The following is a 14,538-nucleotide window of genomic DNA, read 5'->3' as shown; positions in this document are numbered from 1 at the left end:
CACCACCCGCGTAGGCACTATTGTCATATTTGAATTTCGTGCCAATTGATACAGGTGCCATCTAACTCGTTCGCGTTTCACTACCTTATTTCCAAAACCAGGTAACTCGAAAAACTTGTTCACCACCTTTTTATAAAAAATAAATTAAATGAACGTGTTTGCGCGAGGGGTCGGACACTTGCCATTATTTTGTAAGGGATTTCGGGATTTCGTAGAGATTTTGGCGATTTTATCATGAATTTTTGAAGGGATTTTGGGATTTCAATGTTAATTTACCATAGAGAGAGTTGAAAGATTTTGCGATTTTAGACAAAGTGTACGGGATTTTGGTAAATGTCCGACCCCTCGTGTTTGCGTTTCGCTATCTTATTTCCAAAACCAGGTTACTCGAAACGCTTGGTTTTTATACAAATTAATTTAAATGAACGTGTTCGCGTTTCGCCACCTTATTTCCAAAACCAGGTAATTCGAAAAACTTGTTCGCTACCTTATTTCCAAAACCAGGTAACTCGAAAAACTTGGTTTTTTTAAAAATGAATTTACATTAAAGTGTTCGCGTTTCGCCACCTTATTTTCAAAACCAGGTAACTCGAATAATTCTTTTCCGATAACATTCCTCTTGGGTTTATTAAGTTAATACATCAGTGGGATTGTGTGTACTTAAATGTCCGTGACATCTTGTTAAAACCACGTTCCAGTAAGGATCGCTTAAAATTTAAAGATTTAATAATGCTTGTTAATTAATTTTGACGTCACCTGTTCGGGACGCTGGCGTAGGGCTCTATGATGATAGGCCTCCGGTGGTATGGCCCCTGTTGCTAGGTCCACCGGGCTATAATTTCTGACACACTGTTAATTTGAAGTTTGCTTTTTTGCGTATTAGTGAGTAATAATGCCTTCCTGTTGTGTACCACAATCATGTACATACATACCCATAAAAGCAATCACTTATCTCGTACTTACATGTATTAAAGAACTAACATACAAACCAGTTTCTTGGAAAGTACGCAAATTAAATTAAGCGTTCATACACCTATTTTCATTTTTAACTATCATCCACTGACATACATTTACTGGGTTTGTTATTATTTATAGCGTTTATACTTGCGGTTACACGTGAATTTTAGTTTCGCTAGTTTTCACTATAAATATCATAAAGAAAATTAAATCAAACATAATAACTAATTTATAACAATAAAATATTTATTTTTTCTTCGTTTAATAAACTTTTTACGAAAACTTATTCAGGAGACGACTTTTTTCCAATTTGAACACCCGTTTTGCATTTAATCCAATATAAAACAAAACGTACAACCAAAATATATCCACGGTCACACATATATACATATTTACACTTATTTGTTACTTCTAGTAATACTTTGAAAGCATCGAAGATTCCTTCGATTTTACTTCTGATCACACTTATTTTATAAATTTTTATAATTTTGGTATTTTAATTTTTTTTTTCCAATTTTGTAAAAAGGAATCGGTCAAAATCCCATGTTATTTTCAATGGGAAAATTTCCATTTATGTTGTCAAAAACATTTTTCGTTGCCATGGCAAAACCGTTGCCCATTGAATAAAATCCCTTTAGGATTTTTCAAGTTACATGAAGGTCTATTAATCCCCCGAGTTTGAACAGAATCGGTGTGTAACACCTCGGGTAGTCTCCTTGTAAGACCACAATAAACTTGACTTGACAGTCATCGGGTTTGGCATGGTCTCAAGAGCTTATGAGGTTTTATATTTACAAATTCTAGGAACTGTTTAAAATCTTTCAAACGTTTATTTTTATTGGCCGTTGGTTCATCACCGAAATTAAATTCAGTGTAGGCCTAGTTGGTTTTCTTTGCTGTGGTTTCAATTTCAGTAGCGTAGATACTCTTCTTTGGTTGGGATTTGTTTCACCCTTTTTAATTAAAAACCGATCCATAATGGATATTCGACATTAAAACAATTTTAAGGCGAATTACAAATGGAAAATTATATATCTCGTGATAAAATGGGAATCTGAATAATGAATAATCAAAACTTAGAAGCTCATGAAGCTGTAAAACTAATTGCTCTGGTGCGGTTATAAATAAGTTTAAACCGTTTCTTTTTTCCAAAACGTTTAATCAAAATTGCTAAACATTCCAACAACCTTATCCCTTTTAAATTCAAATTTCAACAGCCGGACGTTTTTAATAAAAAATTAAAAACGTTGCGTGCGCTGAAACTTAACCACGTTTTTCAAAAATATGCACGCGCTGATGTCTCTATAGAAACAAACTTCTCGTAAACCTCATGAATCTATTTAAATAGATTCATGGTAAATACAATTTTGACAACAAGCCAATACATCAATAACAGCAATATTTTACAAAGCTAATAGGTGTTTCCATAAAATAAAACAAAAAAAAATTAAAAGTATTAAATGCTTTTTCCGCGTAAGCTTTTTAGTACTTTATGGGCACGCGCGTTTCGCACGTGGACTTAAAATTTAAAAATTTTAATAGACTCGAGCGCGTGCTCTCTACCTTCAATAACTATAGCTAGTGACGTAGAAACAACATTTACACGTGACCTCCCGTATTTTATAGAAACACCTATTGGAATAAGAATTATGAATTAAAATTTTTTCAGTTTTATCTTGGTGATATTGGCGTGACGCACGGACTGTAAATTTTAGAGGACCGGTATTCCCGAGTTATTTTACGCCCCGTTCACCGATCAGGCTGACGGAAGTCGCTCAAGGTCATAAACTAAAGCGCTTGTATTTCGGTCGGCCAGATTTCCAGATAACATGCGTGAGGGGGGGGGGACTAGCTCTATGCCTGGTACAAATGACCTTGACGGACTCTCTCTCTCTATTTCGAAGTGATTGATGCACGGGGAAACCAAAATTAAACAGGGGAAGGCAACGCTTTACTCGTCCTCTAAAATTTACAGTCCGTGCGTGACGTATGTCGACGTCACCCATGTGTTTTCTTATAGATAAAAAACTGCCCTCAAAATGGCAGCCATAGCCCAAAGCTACAGAGCGATACTACTCTATAGACTATAGTGTACAATCAGATATGTTCAATACATAGTAAGTTGTCCCGGTCAAAGTACCCAACCCCTCTTCTCCAGTGTCCCTAGAATCTTGTGTTCGGATTCTGGGGTAAACCCGGAAAGAGACATAGTAAAAGTACTATCACAAAAGGGAAACCCCGCGATTGCACGAGATAATGTTGATAAATCGCAGTTTCCAAATTCCACTGCATGCCGGCGTTAAAGCATTCCCCTCACTCCTTTTCCGCAGATAGCGATGGTCAAAAGATTGAATCCGGCATTGTAACTGCTGTCAACAATTACAATGCCCTTGAAAACAACGTGAATAATGTCGCTTTCAATAGAGGCCCATACAAGCGGAATTTGGAAAAAGCCAGCTGCTTTGGTGGTGAAATTAGACCACATACTATTTATAAAACTTTCAACGAACTCCAAAAAGTTCAAACGTACTAAATATTTGAAAAATAATATCAAAACATATTTTCGTATTATAAATTTTCCAAACGTTCTAAATACGATTAAATAAATCCAAAACGTATTTTCGTACTAAAAATTTGAAAACGTATTAAAAAAGTACAACTCGGAATAGCCCTCACCCGCTGGACAAGGGATTTCGGCCGATTGCAACACCATACAGGTGTGTTTCTCGCGCACTCGAATAGTTGATTTTATAAAATGTCTTTACGCTTGCCCAACTTGTTGAAATGTTGCCCTGGAATAGTTCAGCCAATGCCTAAGAATGAGTTCATAAACTCTTTAGTGGGAGAGAAAATGGATCCACAGCTGAAGCGGGGAGGCAACATTTCAACAAGATGGCCAAGGTTATTTTATAACTGTATCCGTGGTTCTGCGGTAGAACGCTCACCTGTCAAGCAAGAGGACTCGGATTCGAATCCCGGCCGATTAAAAAATTATACTACACCCAATGACAAAAAGAGGGCGCTTTTGGAAAAACCTTTTCCCTGATTCTAAGAAACTGGGTACGCAGTGATTACCCTTTGCCCCGAAAATGTGAACGCGTTCGCAGGCCTGACAGACAGACAGACCCACAGACAAACAGACAGACACGGTGGTTGTATAACCCCTCAAAGTCCCCTCGGAGAGGTAAAAAGAACTATTCTGGTAAAACCACATTATATTTACACACAATTAATAACACGAAACTCTGAGTACAGAAGCCTTTGGCAAGCTTCATTTCAAGAATCTTAAGTATGTGAGGGGTTAGTAGTGAAAATAGTCAAATAACCTGTCACTCCCAGAAAATACCCACTATCAAAGGAAATCGCCGCACCTGACCAGATATGCGTAAATTTCCCAAAAGTGCTAAGCCCAAAACCCTTTCAAATGACCAGCATATTTAGAAAGAACTAAAATAGGCGTAGTCCAGTCTGTAAATGAAGTGTAGATTTTGAATAATTATTAATTTTTGACCACGTTACATGTTTGACGTTGAATTGGGGATGGGCCATCATCGCAATAGTTTAATTAGAAAACTAATTATATTAAATGCAAAGTTCACCCGAACAAAATTTCCAGAAACAAAAACCTGGAAATTTAATAGAAAGAAATAGGCGATTAAATAAAACCTCTGTAAAGGAAATCGCCAAGAAGTAATATTTCCAAAAGCCAGGACCTGCATTTACCAGTTCTAGCTGGTACACCGCCCCCCAATCCGATCGTGGTTCTAGTCTCATTTATATTTCTAAGTCTGCTACAGATAAAGTCAAAAGAACGTTTTTTTTTTTAAATAAACTTATCAAAATATAAGCAAACGATGCAAAAATTATATTAAAATGCAAATATAATTATCATAAGTCAATAATATTGTTCCATAAGTTTTGTCACTTTGGGGAATATTTTACTGAGGGCTAGTAACGGAGTGACGTCATCACAAGAATAAAATCCCCCCCTAGCGAGGCGCTGACAAAGGCTACGTGTGACGCATTAGCAAGCGGACGCAAAACGTGGAGTCGTGGACCTTTGATTAAGAATACGACCGACGTACCAAGCGCTCCTTATAATATAGATATTCTTAATATAAGCGGCGACGAAGCCCGTAATGCAGTCTGTCTTGTGAATAACTCTCAGTAAAACTTTGGCATGTGAAGAATAAGAAATGTCACACTAATTTAACAATATTATACACTTATGTCATTATTTATAAAGTCAAATTAACGAATAACAACAGCTTTAGTAGGTTACAAACATTCAATGGCGAGTCGCGAATAAAATATGCAAATATTTAAACTATAAATTATTTTAAATCATGTTTTATGCATTCATACTTAATTGTTATTAACCCATTATTAAAAGTTATATCTAAATTAATTTTTACTTCCCATAAATAAAAACTTTAAGAAAGCGGCCGGCCGATCATCGAATCGAGAGAAAATGAATCAAAATTGAAGAAATTCTTGGCGGGAAACTGCCGATTTCAAAATCATAATCCAGAAAGCAGCGCCTCTAGCGATAGTTCGTGAACAATTTGATCGTGTTAATGTTTGATAATACGTTTTGAATTAAACGTTTCGACCTATTTTTTACAATAATTTTAAACGTACCTTCAATAATATAAATATATTTGTTTTCTCATAAAAAACCTCGATTCAAAAAAAAATTAAGAAAATTTATTGCTTGTGGAATAAATTTAAATCTTAAACTGGTTTAATTTCAATAGGGAAAAAGTTAGCTTTGTTGATACTCTTCCGGCGAATAGGAACGGGAGGGAGGAAGCTTAGCTCTTCTCAACTATATATTTTTGATTTGTATCTAACGGTATTTTTAAACCTGTTTTGAAGGTCGGTAACCGGTCATCTAAAATCTTTTCTGCCGACCTATCCCCGGAAGTTTATCCAAATTATCATTGTGATGAAGTGTTTTACTTCCGTTTAGAAATTTGTTTAAAATGATTGTGAAGAAGATAGCAACATCACAGTAACTGTTTTTTAGCTGCTAGGTTATCGACCCAATACTTTGAAGGAATTAAAATAACCCCCTTTGTTGCTCCTATTTTTTGTTCGTGAACGGCCGAGAAAATGCATTTAATTTCGCAGCCCATAGAACTGGGAAGGGGGATACTATTTTCTTGCCCTTCGCGTGAAGCTATGTAGACTTTGATCATTTGGAAAAGGAGATTCAACGAAGTATAGTCGTGTAAACTTTATCCAAATAATGAATTGATGTTTTGACGGTTTGTTTTTCGCGCGACTTTTGTGATATTTTTCGCGGCATCTTTGCACTTGCATTGTTCACCAGTTCTTTGGTGGTCCACCTCGCGGGGTCAATTTCACATTGTGCCTTTAGTGGTGTCCAGTACGGACGTATATTTTTCGCGTACTCGTGTTAGTTTATTTTTCCACAAAAGCTGTTTTTAAATCAAGTGAAATTGGTGATGAAGCGGAAAATTTCGTACAAAAAACTGCAAAAAGTGTCATGTTAGAATTTCCAAAATTAGAAGGCGTTTGGGCAGTAGGTCAGTTGGTTTTTGTTTTTGTCTTTTTTTATTTTTTTCCCCCCAAACCTTATGGATAAGATCACCCGACGTGGTAAACGCAAATTCTTTATTTGAAATTATTTCCTTTTTAAATAATAATATTTTTTTACGCTACGGCTTACGTGAATATTTCTAAGTTGCACCGAAGGGAGGGAGGGAATAATTACGTAATTTTTAATCCTTCATTATTTTGTTGGTTATTTTCCTCCTCCTCACAGGGCTAACCAAAATGGCCTCTTCAATCAAGTTACCGCGCCGTTTGCCGCTTCTAATAATTGATGGAGTTTTATTTCCAGGCGCTTCAATTAGAATTCCAGTGACTTCTTATAGGAAGTAAGGAGTTAAATTTCTAAAATATGATATTATTTTCTGTTACTTTACACGCAATATTCCAAATCTTATATGAGTAATTACGTGCGTAGTATGTGCGCGTATCGCTAAGCCTTTGACTTTTAATAGTTACTTTTTGTATTTTGAGGGACTAAGTTTTTGATATTTGGCAAAGGTAGAAAGCGTACTTGTTTAAACTCTGTCCCGAGCGTTAGCGCTAACCCCGTATTACCGGTTTTATGTGTATAACAAAAACATAAATACTGCTAATTACGTCGCCCACCTTGGACACAGTAATATTAACTTTTTTGTGAGGTATTTCAATGTTGGTTTCTGTTCATCTAGGCATAGTGACTCAATAATTGTACACAGGATTTTAATAAACTGTGTACCACATAAAAATTGGTTATAGTAAAGAATGAACATCAGTCCTTTAAATGACCCACAAGTAGCCTCATTTTGTGATGAAGGCTCCTGGGTTAAAAAATTAGTTTTTTATTCTATACTTGTTTGAAGTTGTTTATCTTAAAATGTAGGCCTTCCTAAGGTCCTTATTTGACCTCTCTTTGCAGCCTGTCTCTACCTCTGTATATTGTACTTTAAAACATAACTTTTACTTTTTGGAGAATCAAGATTTTTTTTTCAGAGGCTTACAATCAAGGTGTTTGACCTATTTATTTGGATTTACTCCCTCCCCCAAAAAAGTCTTAGACTGTTAATGAAAACTAGGTCTTATCAGCACAAACTTTGCAAAAAGCTTCAGGCGAATTTACAAAATGACTTTTTGAGGCTAGCTCTTGACAGTTGGCTCTTTCTTGATTCATTTTGCATTCCAGAACATAATTATATTTCATATACTTGCCAATTACATATAAAATTTCAGTTTCATAAAATTTTGTTTTGGAATATTGTTTAAGTAATTTATTAGTTTTTAAAAATTTCTAATAAGATTTTCCAATATTTTAAGCATGAATATGGTGAAAAACCATTTACTAAGTAAAAATACTCTAAGTAGCGCAATTATTGGTGTTGTACCTAAAGAACAAAGCACAAATGGAGAGGTAGATTTCTTGATTCAATGAATTTGGTATTGGTAATAACAAGTAGTTTTTATGGTACTTTGATAGGAGGATACCGATGGTATCCATCATATAGGTACTGCTGGTATTGTTGTACAGGTTACTGGGACCAATTGGCCTCGTCCAGCTTATACCCTTCTGGTCACTGGTCTATGTAGATTCAGGCTGGAAAATGTTTCTCAAGATTCCCCTTACTTAGTGGGAATGGTCAGACAACTTGATAGGCTACCGGGTGATGATGCAGGTAGTTAGGTTTTCAAATTAAACCAAAATTTGGTACCATTCTGAATTTTAAATCTCATCTAGTGTATTTTACTTTAGATATTGATGAATCAAGCGCAGAATTAAATGAACTAATGAACCAGTTTAAAGAAAGAGCAACTAAATTGATTGATATGCTTGATTTAACTGTCCCAGCTGTAGTGAGGTTAAAGGTATGAAAAGATTTTTTTTATGTTAAATGAAATTTGATGAAAATTTCTAAATGGTTGTAATTTTTTTTAATTTAAATAATATAATTTGTCATATTTTTCAGAAACTTCTTAATTCACTGCCAACTCAAAGTCTTCCAGATGTCACAGCAGCAATCATCCGAGCCTCTCACGCGGAACGCCTTCAAGTACTCGATGCGGTTGATCTTAGTGATAGGTTTCGAAAAACTCTTCCATTGTTGGCAAGGCAGATTGAGGTGAGCTCTTTAATTTTTTAAATTGTTTGAATTTGGCTTAAAACCACTCAAGCATATTTAGTATGCGAATGATAAAGCTTAGTTTATATTTAAACAGAATTAATTTTTTCCACAATCATTTAACAAAATAAATTCATTTTTATTATAGGGTTTACAATTACTTCAAAAAGCCAGAAAAGAAGGAGGAAACATTCCAAGGTCATTGCAAGTTGAGAAGATAGCTCCTCGAAGGGGGCGACAGAAATTAGACATTGATGATGATGATGAAGAAGGTTTTATATTTGACTTTCTCTTATACCTTTACTATTAACTTCGTCGAGATCCATTCTAGTAATTTCCTTGTGATCCATTTGGAAAATTGAGCACTCTAAATTGATCTGCCAATTTTTATCAGATTAACAATTGAGAATGTTCTCTGAGCAGATGTTTGCTTGTTCCTTTTCAATGCGGAATTAAGTGCTCGAATCTTTACTTTAGGTTTTACCTTTTAAGTGTTTCATTGTTTGTGAGAATAGTTGTAATTTTATTCGTCTAACTGTTTGGATTGTGAGTCTACTACTTAAGTTTTCCAGAGCTTAGACCTTTTGGTAGTAGCATAAGTGGATAATAAACATAAGTATGACACAGATCGAATTATGTTAATGATAGTCTGTCGTGGAGTGATTGCGAAATAGTCCGAACCGGAAACTCGTCCCTTCCTACTCTTTCCGTTGGCAAAATAGTTGGTTAGAGAAATACGAGTGTACACGCATTTAGGTTTGAAATTCTAAAAAACTAACTTCTGAAATGGAGCCAGTGTTTATAATAATTAATTTTATCTTCCGATTCAATAATTCATCACTATTTTCCAAAAGTAAGCGTTATTTACACTTTTGAAAGCATTTCAATTTTCATTAGGCTGGTACGTTGAAAAGACTGCCGGTGAACCTTCGTCAATTTTACGGGCTTCCTCCAAATACTAGGAGCAGTTCGCGGAGAGTTGTCAGTCCATCGGTACATAATGGTTTAAGTTGTCTTTCGCGAAACCGACTCATTCAAAAATTTGCATTGGGTGAATAGGAAGTGGCATACTTATCTTTATTATCCACTTATGGTAGTAGTAGTTATTTTATTTAAAGTCGTGGCTAGATTTTAATTTTATACTCATTTTTAGAGCCAGGCTTGGTCGGGTTAAAATTATTCGGGTTGGTTATTTAATTTTTTTGCGGGCTGAGTCAGTTCAAGATTTTTGAAATGAAATTGTTACGACTATTCTTCTACTGTACACTCACTCTCAATTTGAACTTGACTGGTTCTGATTTAGCTAACATGTTTCTAATTTTGGATCTCAATTTTGTTAACTAATTTCTTTTTTAAAGTAATAACTAATTCCTTTTTGTTTGAAACATGTACATTCTATAAAGGTGATGAAGTATCAACTTTGGAGAAAAGAGTTAGAGAAGCGGAAATGCCAGATCACGCTAGAAAAGTTGCTATGAAAGAATTGCAAAGACTTAAAAAAATGCCCCCTCACATGCCCGAGCACGCCATGACCAGAAACTACTTAGAGCTCATGACAGATTTGCCATGGATCAAAAGCTCGCCCGAAATTTTAAATCTTTCCAAATCCAGGTATAAAAATTAAACCAATTTTTAACGAGTGTTGCGTCTAAGAATGGTTATTATAGACAGGATCTGGATGAGGCTCATTATGGAATGGACAAGTTGAAGAAACGCGTTTTGGAATATTTAGCAGTGCGACAGTTGAAAAATACTTTAAAAGGACCTATTTTGTGTTTTGTTGGCCCACCTGGTGTGGGAAAAACAAGTGTTGGGCGATCAATTGCCAAATCATTGGGACGAGAGTTTTTCCGAATTTCATTGGGTGGTGTATGTGATCAAGCTGATATTAGAGGTCATCGTAGGACGTATATTGGTTCCATGCCAGGCAGAATTATACAAGGTTTAAGAACTGTTGGTGTTAGAAATCCAGTATTCCTTTTGGATGAAATTGACAAAATGGTATATATCACAATGTTATTTAACATTTTAAACGTTATCTTATCTCAATTTTTTTCTTTAGTCTTCAGGAATTCACGGTGATCCAGCTGCGGCTTTATTAGAAGTTTTGGACCCCGAACAAAATTGCGCTTTTATTGATCAGTATCCTTGAAATATTATGCTAACAGATTAATTCCATTATATAATTTGTATATTGCTTTTCTTAATTTAATTTCAAAGCTACTTAAATGTTCCCTATGATTTGTCACAAGTTTTGTTTATTGCAACAGCAAATACAGTGTCAACGATACCCCCTGCGTTAGTTGATCGCATGGAGGTGTGTTAATTTTGTGATTCTTAAGTTTATTGCTTTATAAGATTTAATTTTAAGGCTTTACCTTAGTTAATATCAGTACCTGGCTATACGCATGAGGAAAAACAGCACATAGCTAAAGAACACTTGGTTCCTAAACAACTTGAAGAGCATGGACTGTCTAAAGATGTTTTGCAATTTTCAGACGGAGCATTGCGTTGCTTAAGTAAGTTTTGGAAATGTGTCAATTATATAATATAATATTTATTTGCTTTTTATCAGTTTTAAATTATACACGAGAGGCTGGAGTTAGAAATTTGGAAAGAAAAATTGGAGCATTGTGCCGCGCAGTTGCAGTTAGGATTGTGGAAAGAAATAATGTTGTGAAAACCGTAAATGAAGCGGATGAGACATCTCTTACTAACAGTGAAGAGCCAGAACCATTTACATCTACTGATATAGCATCAACATTTGCGAGTCTCCCACCTGATTTTCCCATTATCTTGGATGAGGTTGCTGTAGAAGATATTCTCGGGGTAAGTTTTTTCATATCCTTCTAACTTTTCTGTCTAAATCTCACTAATTTTGCAATTCTTTACCGACAGCCTTCAATATATGATAACGAAACAGTGTTAAGAGTTAGCCAGCCTGGAGTGGCAATTGGCTTAGCCTGGACTTCCGTTGGTGGAGAAATAATGTTTGTTGAAGCCACCAAGATGGAAGGTGATGGGCAGCTTATTCTTACAGGACAGTTGGGGGATGTGATGAAGGAATCTGCAAAACTGGCTCTAAATTGGCTCAGAACTCGTGCTGAATTAGTATGTTGATGTTAAATTCGCACAATGAGCTTGGTTACAAATTTAACCCCAATTTTATTTTAGTACCACATTCCAGTTGCGAAAGGAACAGACTTGATGGAGAATACTGATGTCCACATTCATTTTCCTGCCGGAGCTGTGGGCAAAGATGGACCTTCTGCAGGTATCACGATACTTACAGTTTTGGCTTCGCTCTTTAGTGGAAGATTGGTTCGTTCTGATGTAGCTATGACGGGAGAGATTACACTAAGAGGACTAGTATTGCCAGTAAGTATTGTCTTTAATAATTTTTCCTTATACTTCTCTAATACTTATTTTTTAAAATAGGTTGGTGGGATTAAAGAGAAATTATTAGCAGCGCACAGAGCGGGAATTAGGAAAGTTATTTTACCACGAAAGAATGAGAAGGAATTAGCTGAAATTCCTTCTTCAGTCATGGTGAGATAGTTGAATTTGCACGATATTTGTAATTTTCAAATCAATTTTTAATATAAATATTATTTCTTTAGAATGATCTAACTATTCATTTTGTGACGCAAGTCCACGAAGTATTGCAAGTCGCGTTTGAGAATGGATTTCCCCAAAAATCATTTCGTAAGAATGACAGAATCTCTAGTAAATTATAGTTTGTGATAAAATAAAATCCAACCACTTTAAATCATAAAAGCATTTATCATGAACTTGCTGGATTTCAGGTTTTAAAGTTATAGCTTCTCAAGTATTTAAATTCATTTAGAATTTGTTTAATACACCTGATAACTAAGTTACAATTGGGTAGTCTTACAAATGCCTATGTTATTTTGATAAATTCAAAATTTTGTTGATATCAAATTATAAATTTATGGTAAAAGTGAATTTTTAATAAAAGGTTTATTTAGTTAAATAATTTTTGTTTAAGTGTTGCTGGAAATTTGAAATTTAATTTTTGCTTTGCTAGAAAAAGTCAATTTTAATATGAGCGCAGATTTTTATTAAGATATGGTGGAAACTAAAAACTTTCTATTTGATCGATCAAGATTTCATTTGAATCAATTGTCATTTATAATATTTTCGTTGGTAAGTTGCACCTAAAAGTAACTAATCAACAGCAAAAACCTAAATATATTTAGAAACCTAAAGGCCTAATTAAATTTAATTATATAATTAAATTATAAACTGCAAATTGAATGAGTTCCAAAATTTATATAATAGGAGCTTTAAGGAAATTGCCAAGAAATAATATTTTAGAGATCTAGGACCATAGATATAGGAAACTTATATACATTTCTTATATCTATGTCTAGGACCTGCAAGTTTTTTTTATATAGGCTTATTGAAATAACGGTAACTTTCCACTCTTAAAAAGAACGTCATGTTTTTGCCAAGCCTTAATGCGTCAAAAAAAGCTACTTGATTAAAATTAAACACTTTATGCATACCATACCGGTGAAAAGTTTCCATTATTTCAACAAGCACTATAGGCTTCGTGCGTATTTTAAATTTTGGTCAGAAGTATCGCCGCCTACCGACCGAGTTTTAAATTGAATATATGAAAGCTGTCTGCTCGTTAAAAATTATCTATGCATAACAGCTGGAAAATCAACTAAAAAACCTTAATATTCGAAAGGGGGGGGGGGGGCAGAATAACGAGAATGGATATGAGTTAGTGTATTATAGCAATGAGCCTTCACACCAAGCGCACCAGATTCAAAATAAAACAGATGGAAAATTAACAATCACTAATAGCGAACAGTGCAATAAAATGAACACGCAAACAAAAAATTAAAATACGCGACAAATCGAATAACGAAACAAAAAGAAACGAGATAATAATAGTCCGAAGAAAGTTATCAAGTCCGAACAGCGTTGCGAAGTATAGCGCAAGTGGCGGAAATAACGTCTGAAAATCCGGCGTGGACCGCTTTCACTACACCCGTCAGAGAGACAGGAAGAGCCCTCTTATGGAGACTACTAAGAAGACCACGCCGTGATGCAACTTGGGATGGACAGGCGAAGAGAATGTGCTCCGCGGTATCTACCGCCCCGCACTTCGAGCAAGAATCCGAGCTACTCAAATTAAAACGGAAGAGAGTTGCTTTCGTGGGAAGGCGTCCGTAGCCGAGACGTGCCAAAAGAGTGTCATCCCGCCTGGGGAGCTGAAGCCGCATAATCTCGCGAGAGCCCGGATTAGGCTTCGCCTCCCTGAGCGCGTATGAGGTGGCTCGGGTCTGCCAGGAATCCCACCAAGCACTGGTAACCACTTTACTACACACAGATTTCAATTCGGAGAGCGTAGCCGGGAGGATAAAGTCCACCTTGGAGGGGCGTGGAAGACTGGTGACGTCCGCGAGACCGTCTGCCGTTTCATTGCCCACTACTCCGACGTGAGCCAGACACCACAAAAGAGTCATTGAGTTGGAGTACCCGCCGCATAAGTCATGAATAGCGGTGATTACCGGATCATTTGAACGCGAATGCAACATCGTAAGCGCGCTTTTGGAGTCGGAGCAGAGCACTATTGAACTTGGAAGATTAGTGGAAGCATATGAATGTGCCAATTGAATGGCCAACAGCTCTTTCCTGTTGATGGGATGGTCGGGATCCACCAAAGACCGAGCACCGACCCCGAGAGAAGGAATGGCGAAGGCGGAACCCCGACTCCCGAGTTCGGGGCGAGAGACCCGTCAGTGTAAATAACCGTCGCGTCTTTGGCGTAGATGTCGAGCGTCGCAAGGAACATCTGTCGCAGCGCGTCCGAGCAGAGGTCACCTTCGCGAGTAGTTAGCCAACGGGAGATGACCGTCACCTTGGGAGGTTCCCA

General features: G+C 36.2%; 1 protein-coding gene across 2 annotated transcripts; it reads left to right on the top strand.

Annotated features, from left to right (window-relative positions):
• The first annotated feature begins 6,327 nt into the window (after positions 1-6,327).
• On the top strand, positions 6,328-12,592 carry LOC149926644 (lon protease homolog 2, peroxisomal-like). 2 transcript variants are annotated; one of them, XM_090158642.1, is made up of 17 exons: positions 6,328-6,509; positions 6,749-6,863; positions 7,828-7,921; positions 7,988-8,183; positions 8,261-8,373; positions 8,475-8,627; positions 8,776-8,899; positions 10,031-10,238; positions 10,295-10,628; positions 10,690-10,769; positions 10,848-10,944; positions 11,011-11,146; positions 11,203-11,456; positions 11,526-11,738; positions 11,802-12,005; positions 12,066-12,176; positions 12,248-12,592. In XM_090158642.1, the coding sequence occupies exons 1-17, from the start codon at positions 6,470-6,472 to the stop codon at positions 12,362-12,364; spliced, it is 2,589 nt and encodes an 862-aa protein (XP_090014768.1). In that variant the 5' UTR covers positions 6,328-6,469; the 3' UTR covers positions 12,365-12,592. The 2 variants fall into 2 exon arrangements, with proteins under 2 accessions (XP_090014768.1, XP_090014769.1); XM_090158643.1 differs by lacking the exon at positions 6,328-6,509 and adding an exon at positions 6,621-6,697.
• Positions 12,593-14,538: the final 1,946 nt, after the last annotated feature.

The sequence above is a fragment of the Leiobunum rupestre genome, chromosome 9 (assembly GCF_980474605.1).
Source record: "Leiobunum rupestre chromosome 9, qqLeiRupe1.1.hap1, whole genome shotgun sequence".
Taxonomy (NCBI): Eukaryota; Metazoa; Arthropoda; class Arachnida; order Opiliones; family Sclerosomatidae; genus Leiobunum; species Leiobunum rupestre.
This window is presented reverse-complemented; position numbering and strand designations above follow the sequence as displayed.

Coding starts and splice junctions, on each gene's coding strand:
- LOC149926644 (XM_090158642.1), top strand. CDS start 6,470: ATGTTAGAATTTCCAAAATTAGAAGGCGTTTGGGCAGTAG. Junction 6,864..7,827: donor CCAGTGACTTCTTATAGGAA/GTAAGGAGTTAA, acceptor CAATATTTTAAG/CATGAATATGGTGAAAAACC. Junction 11,739..11,801: donor TCAGAACTCGTGCTGAATTA/GTATGTTGATGT, acceptor ATTTTATTTTAG/TACCACATTCCAGTTGCGAA.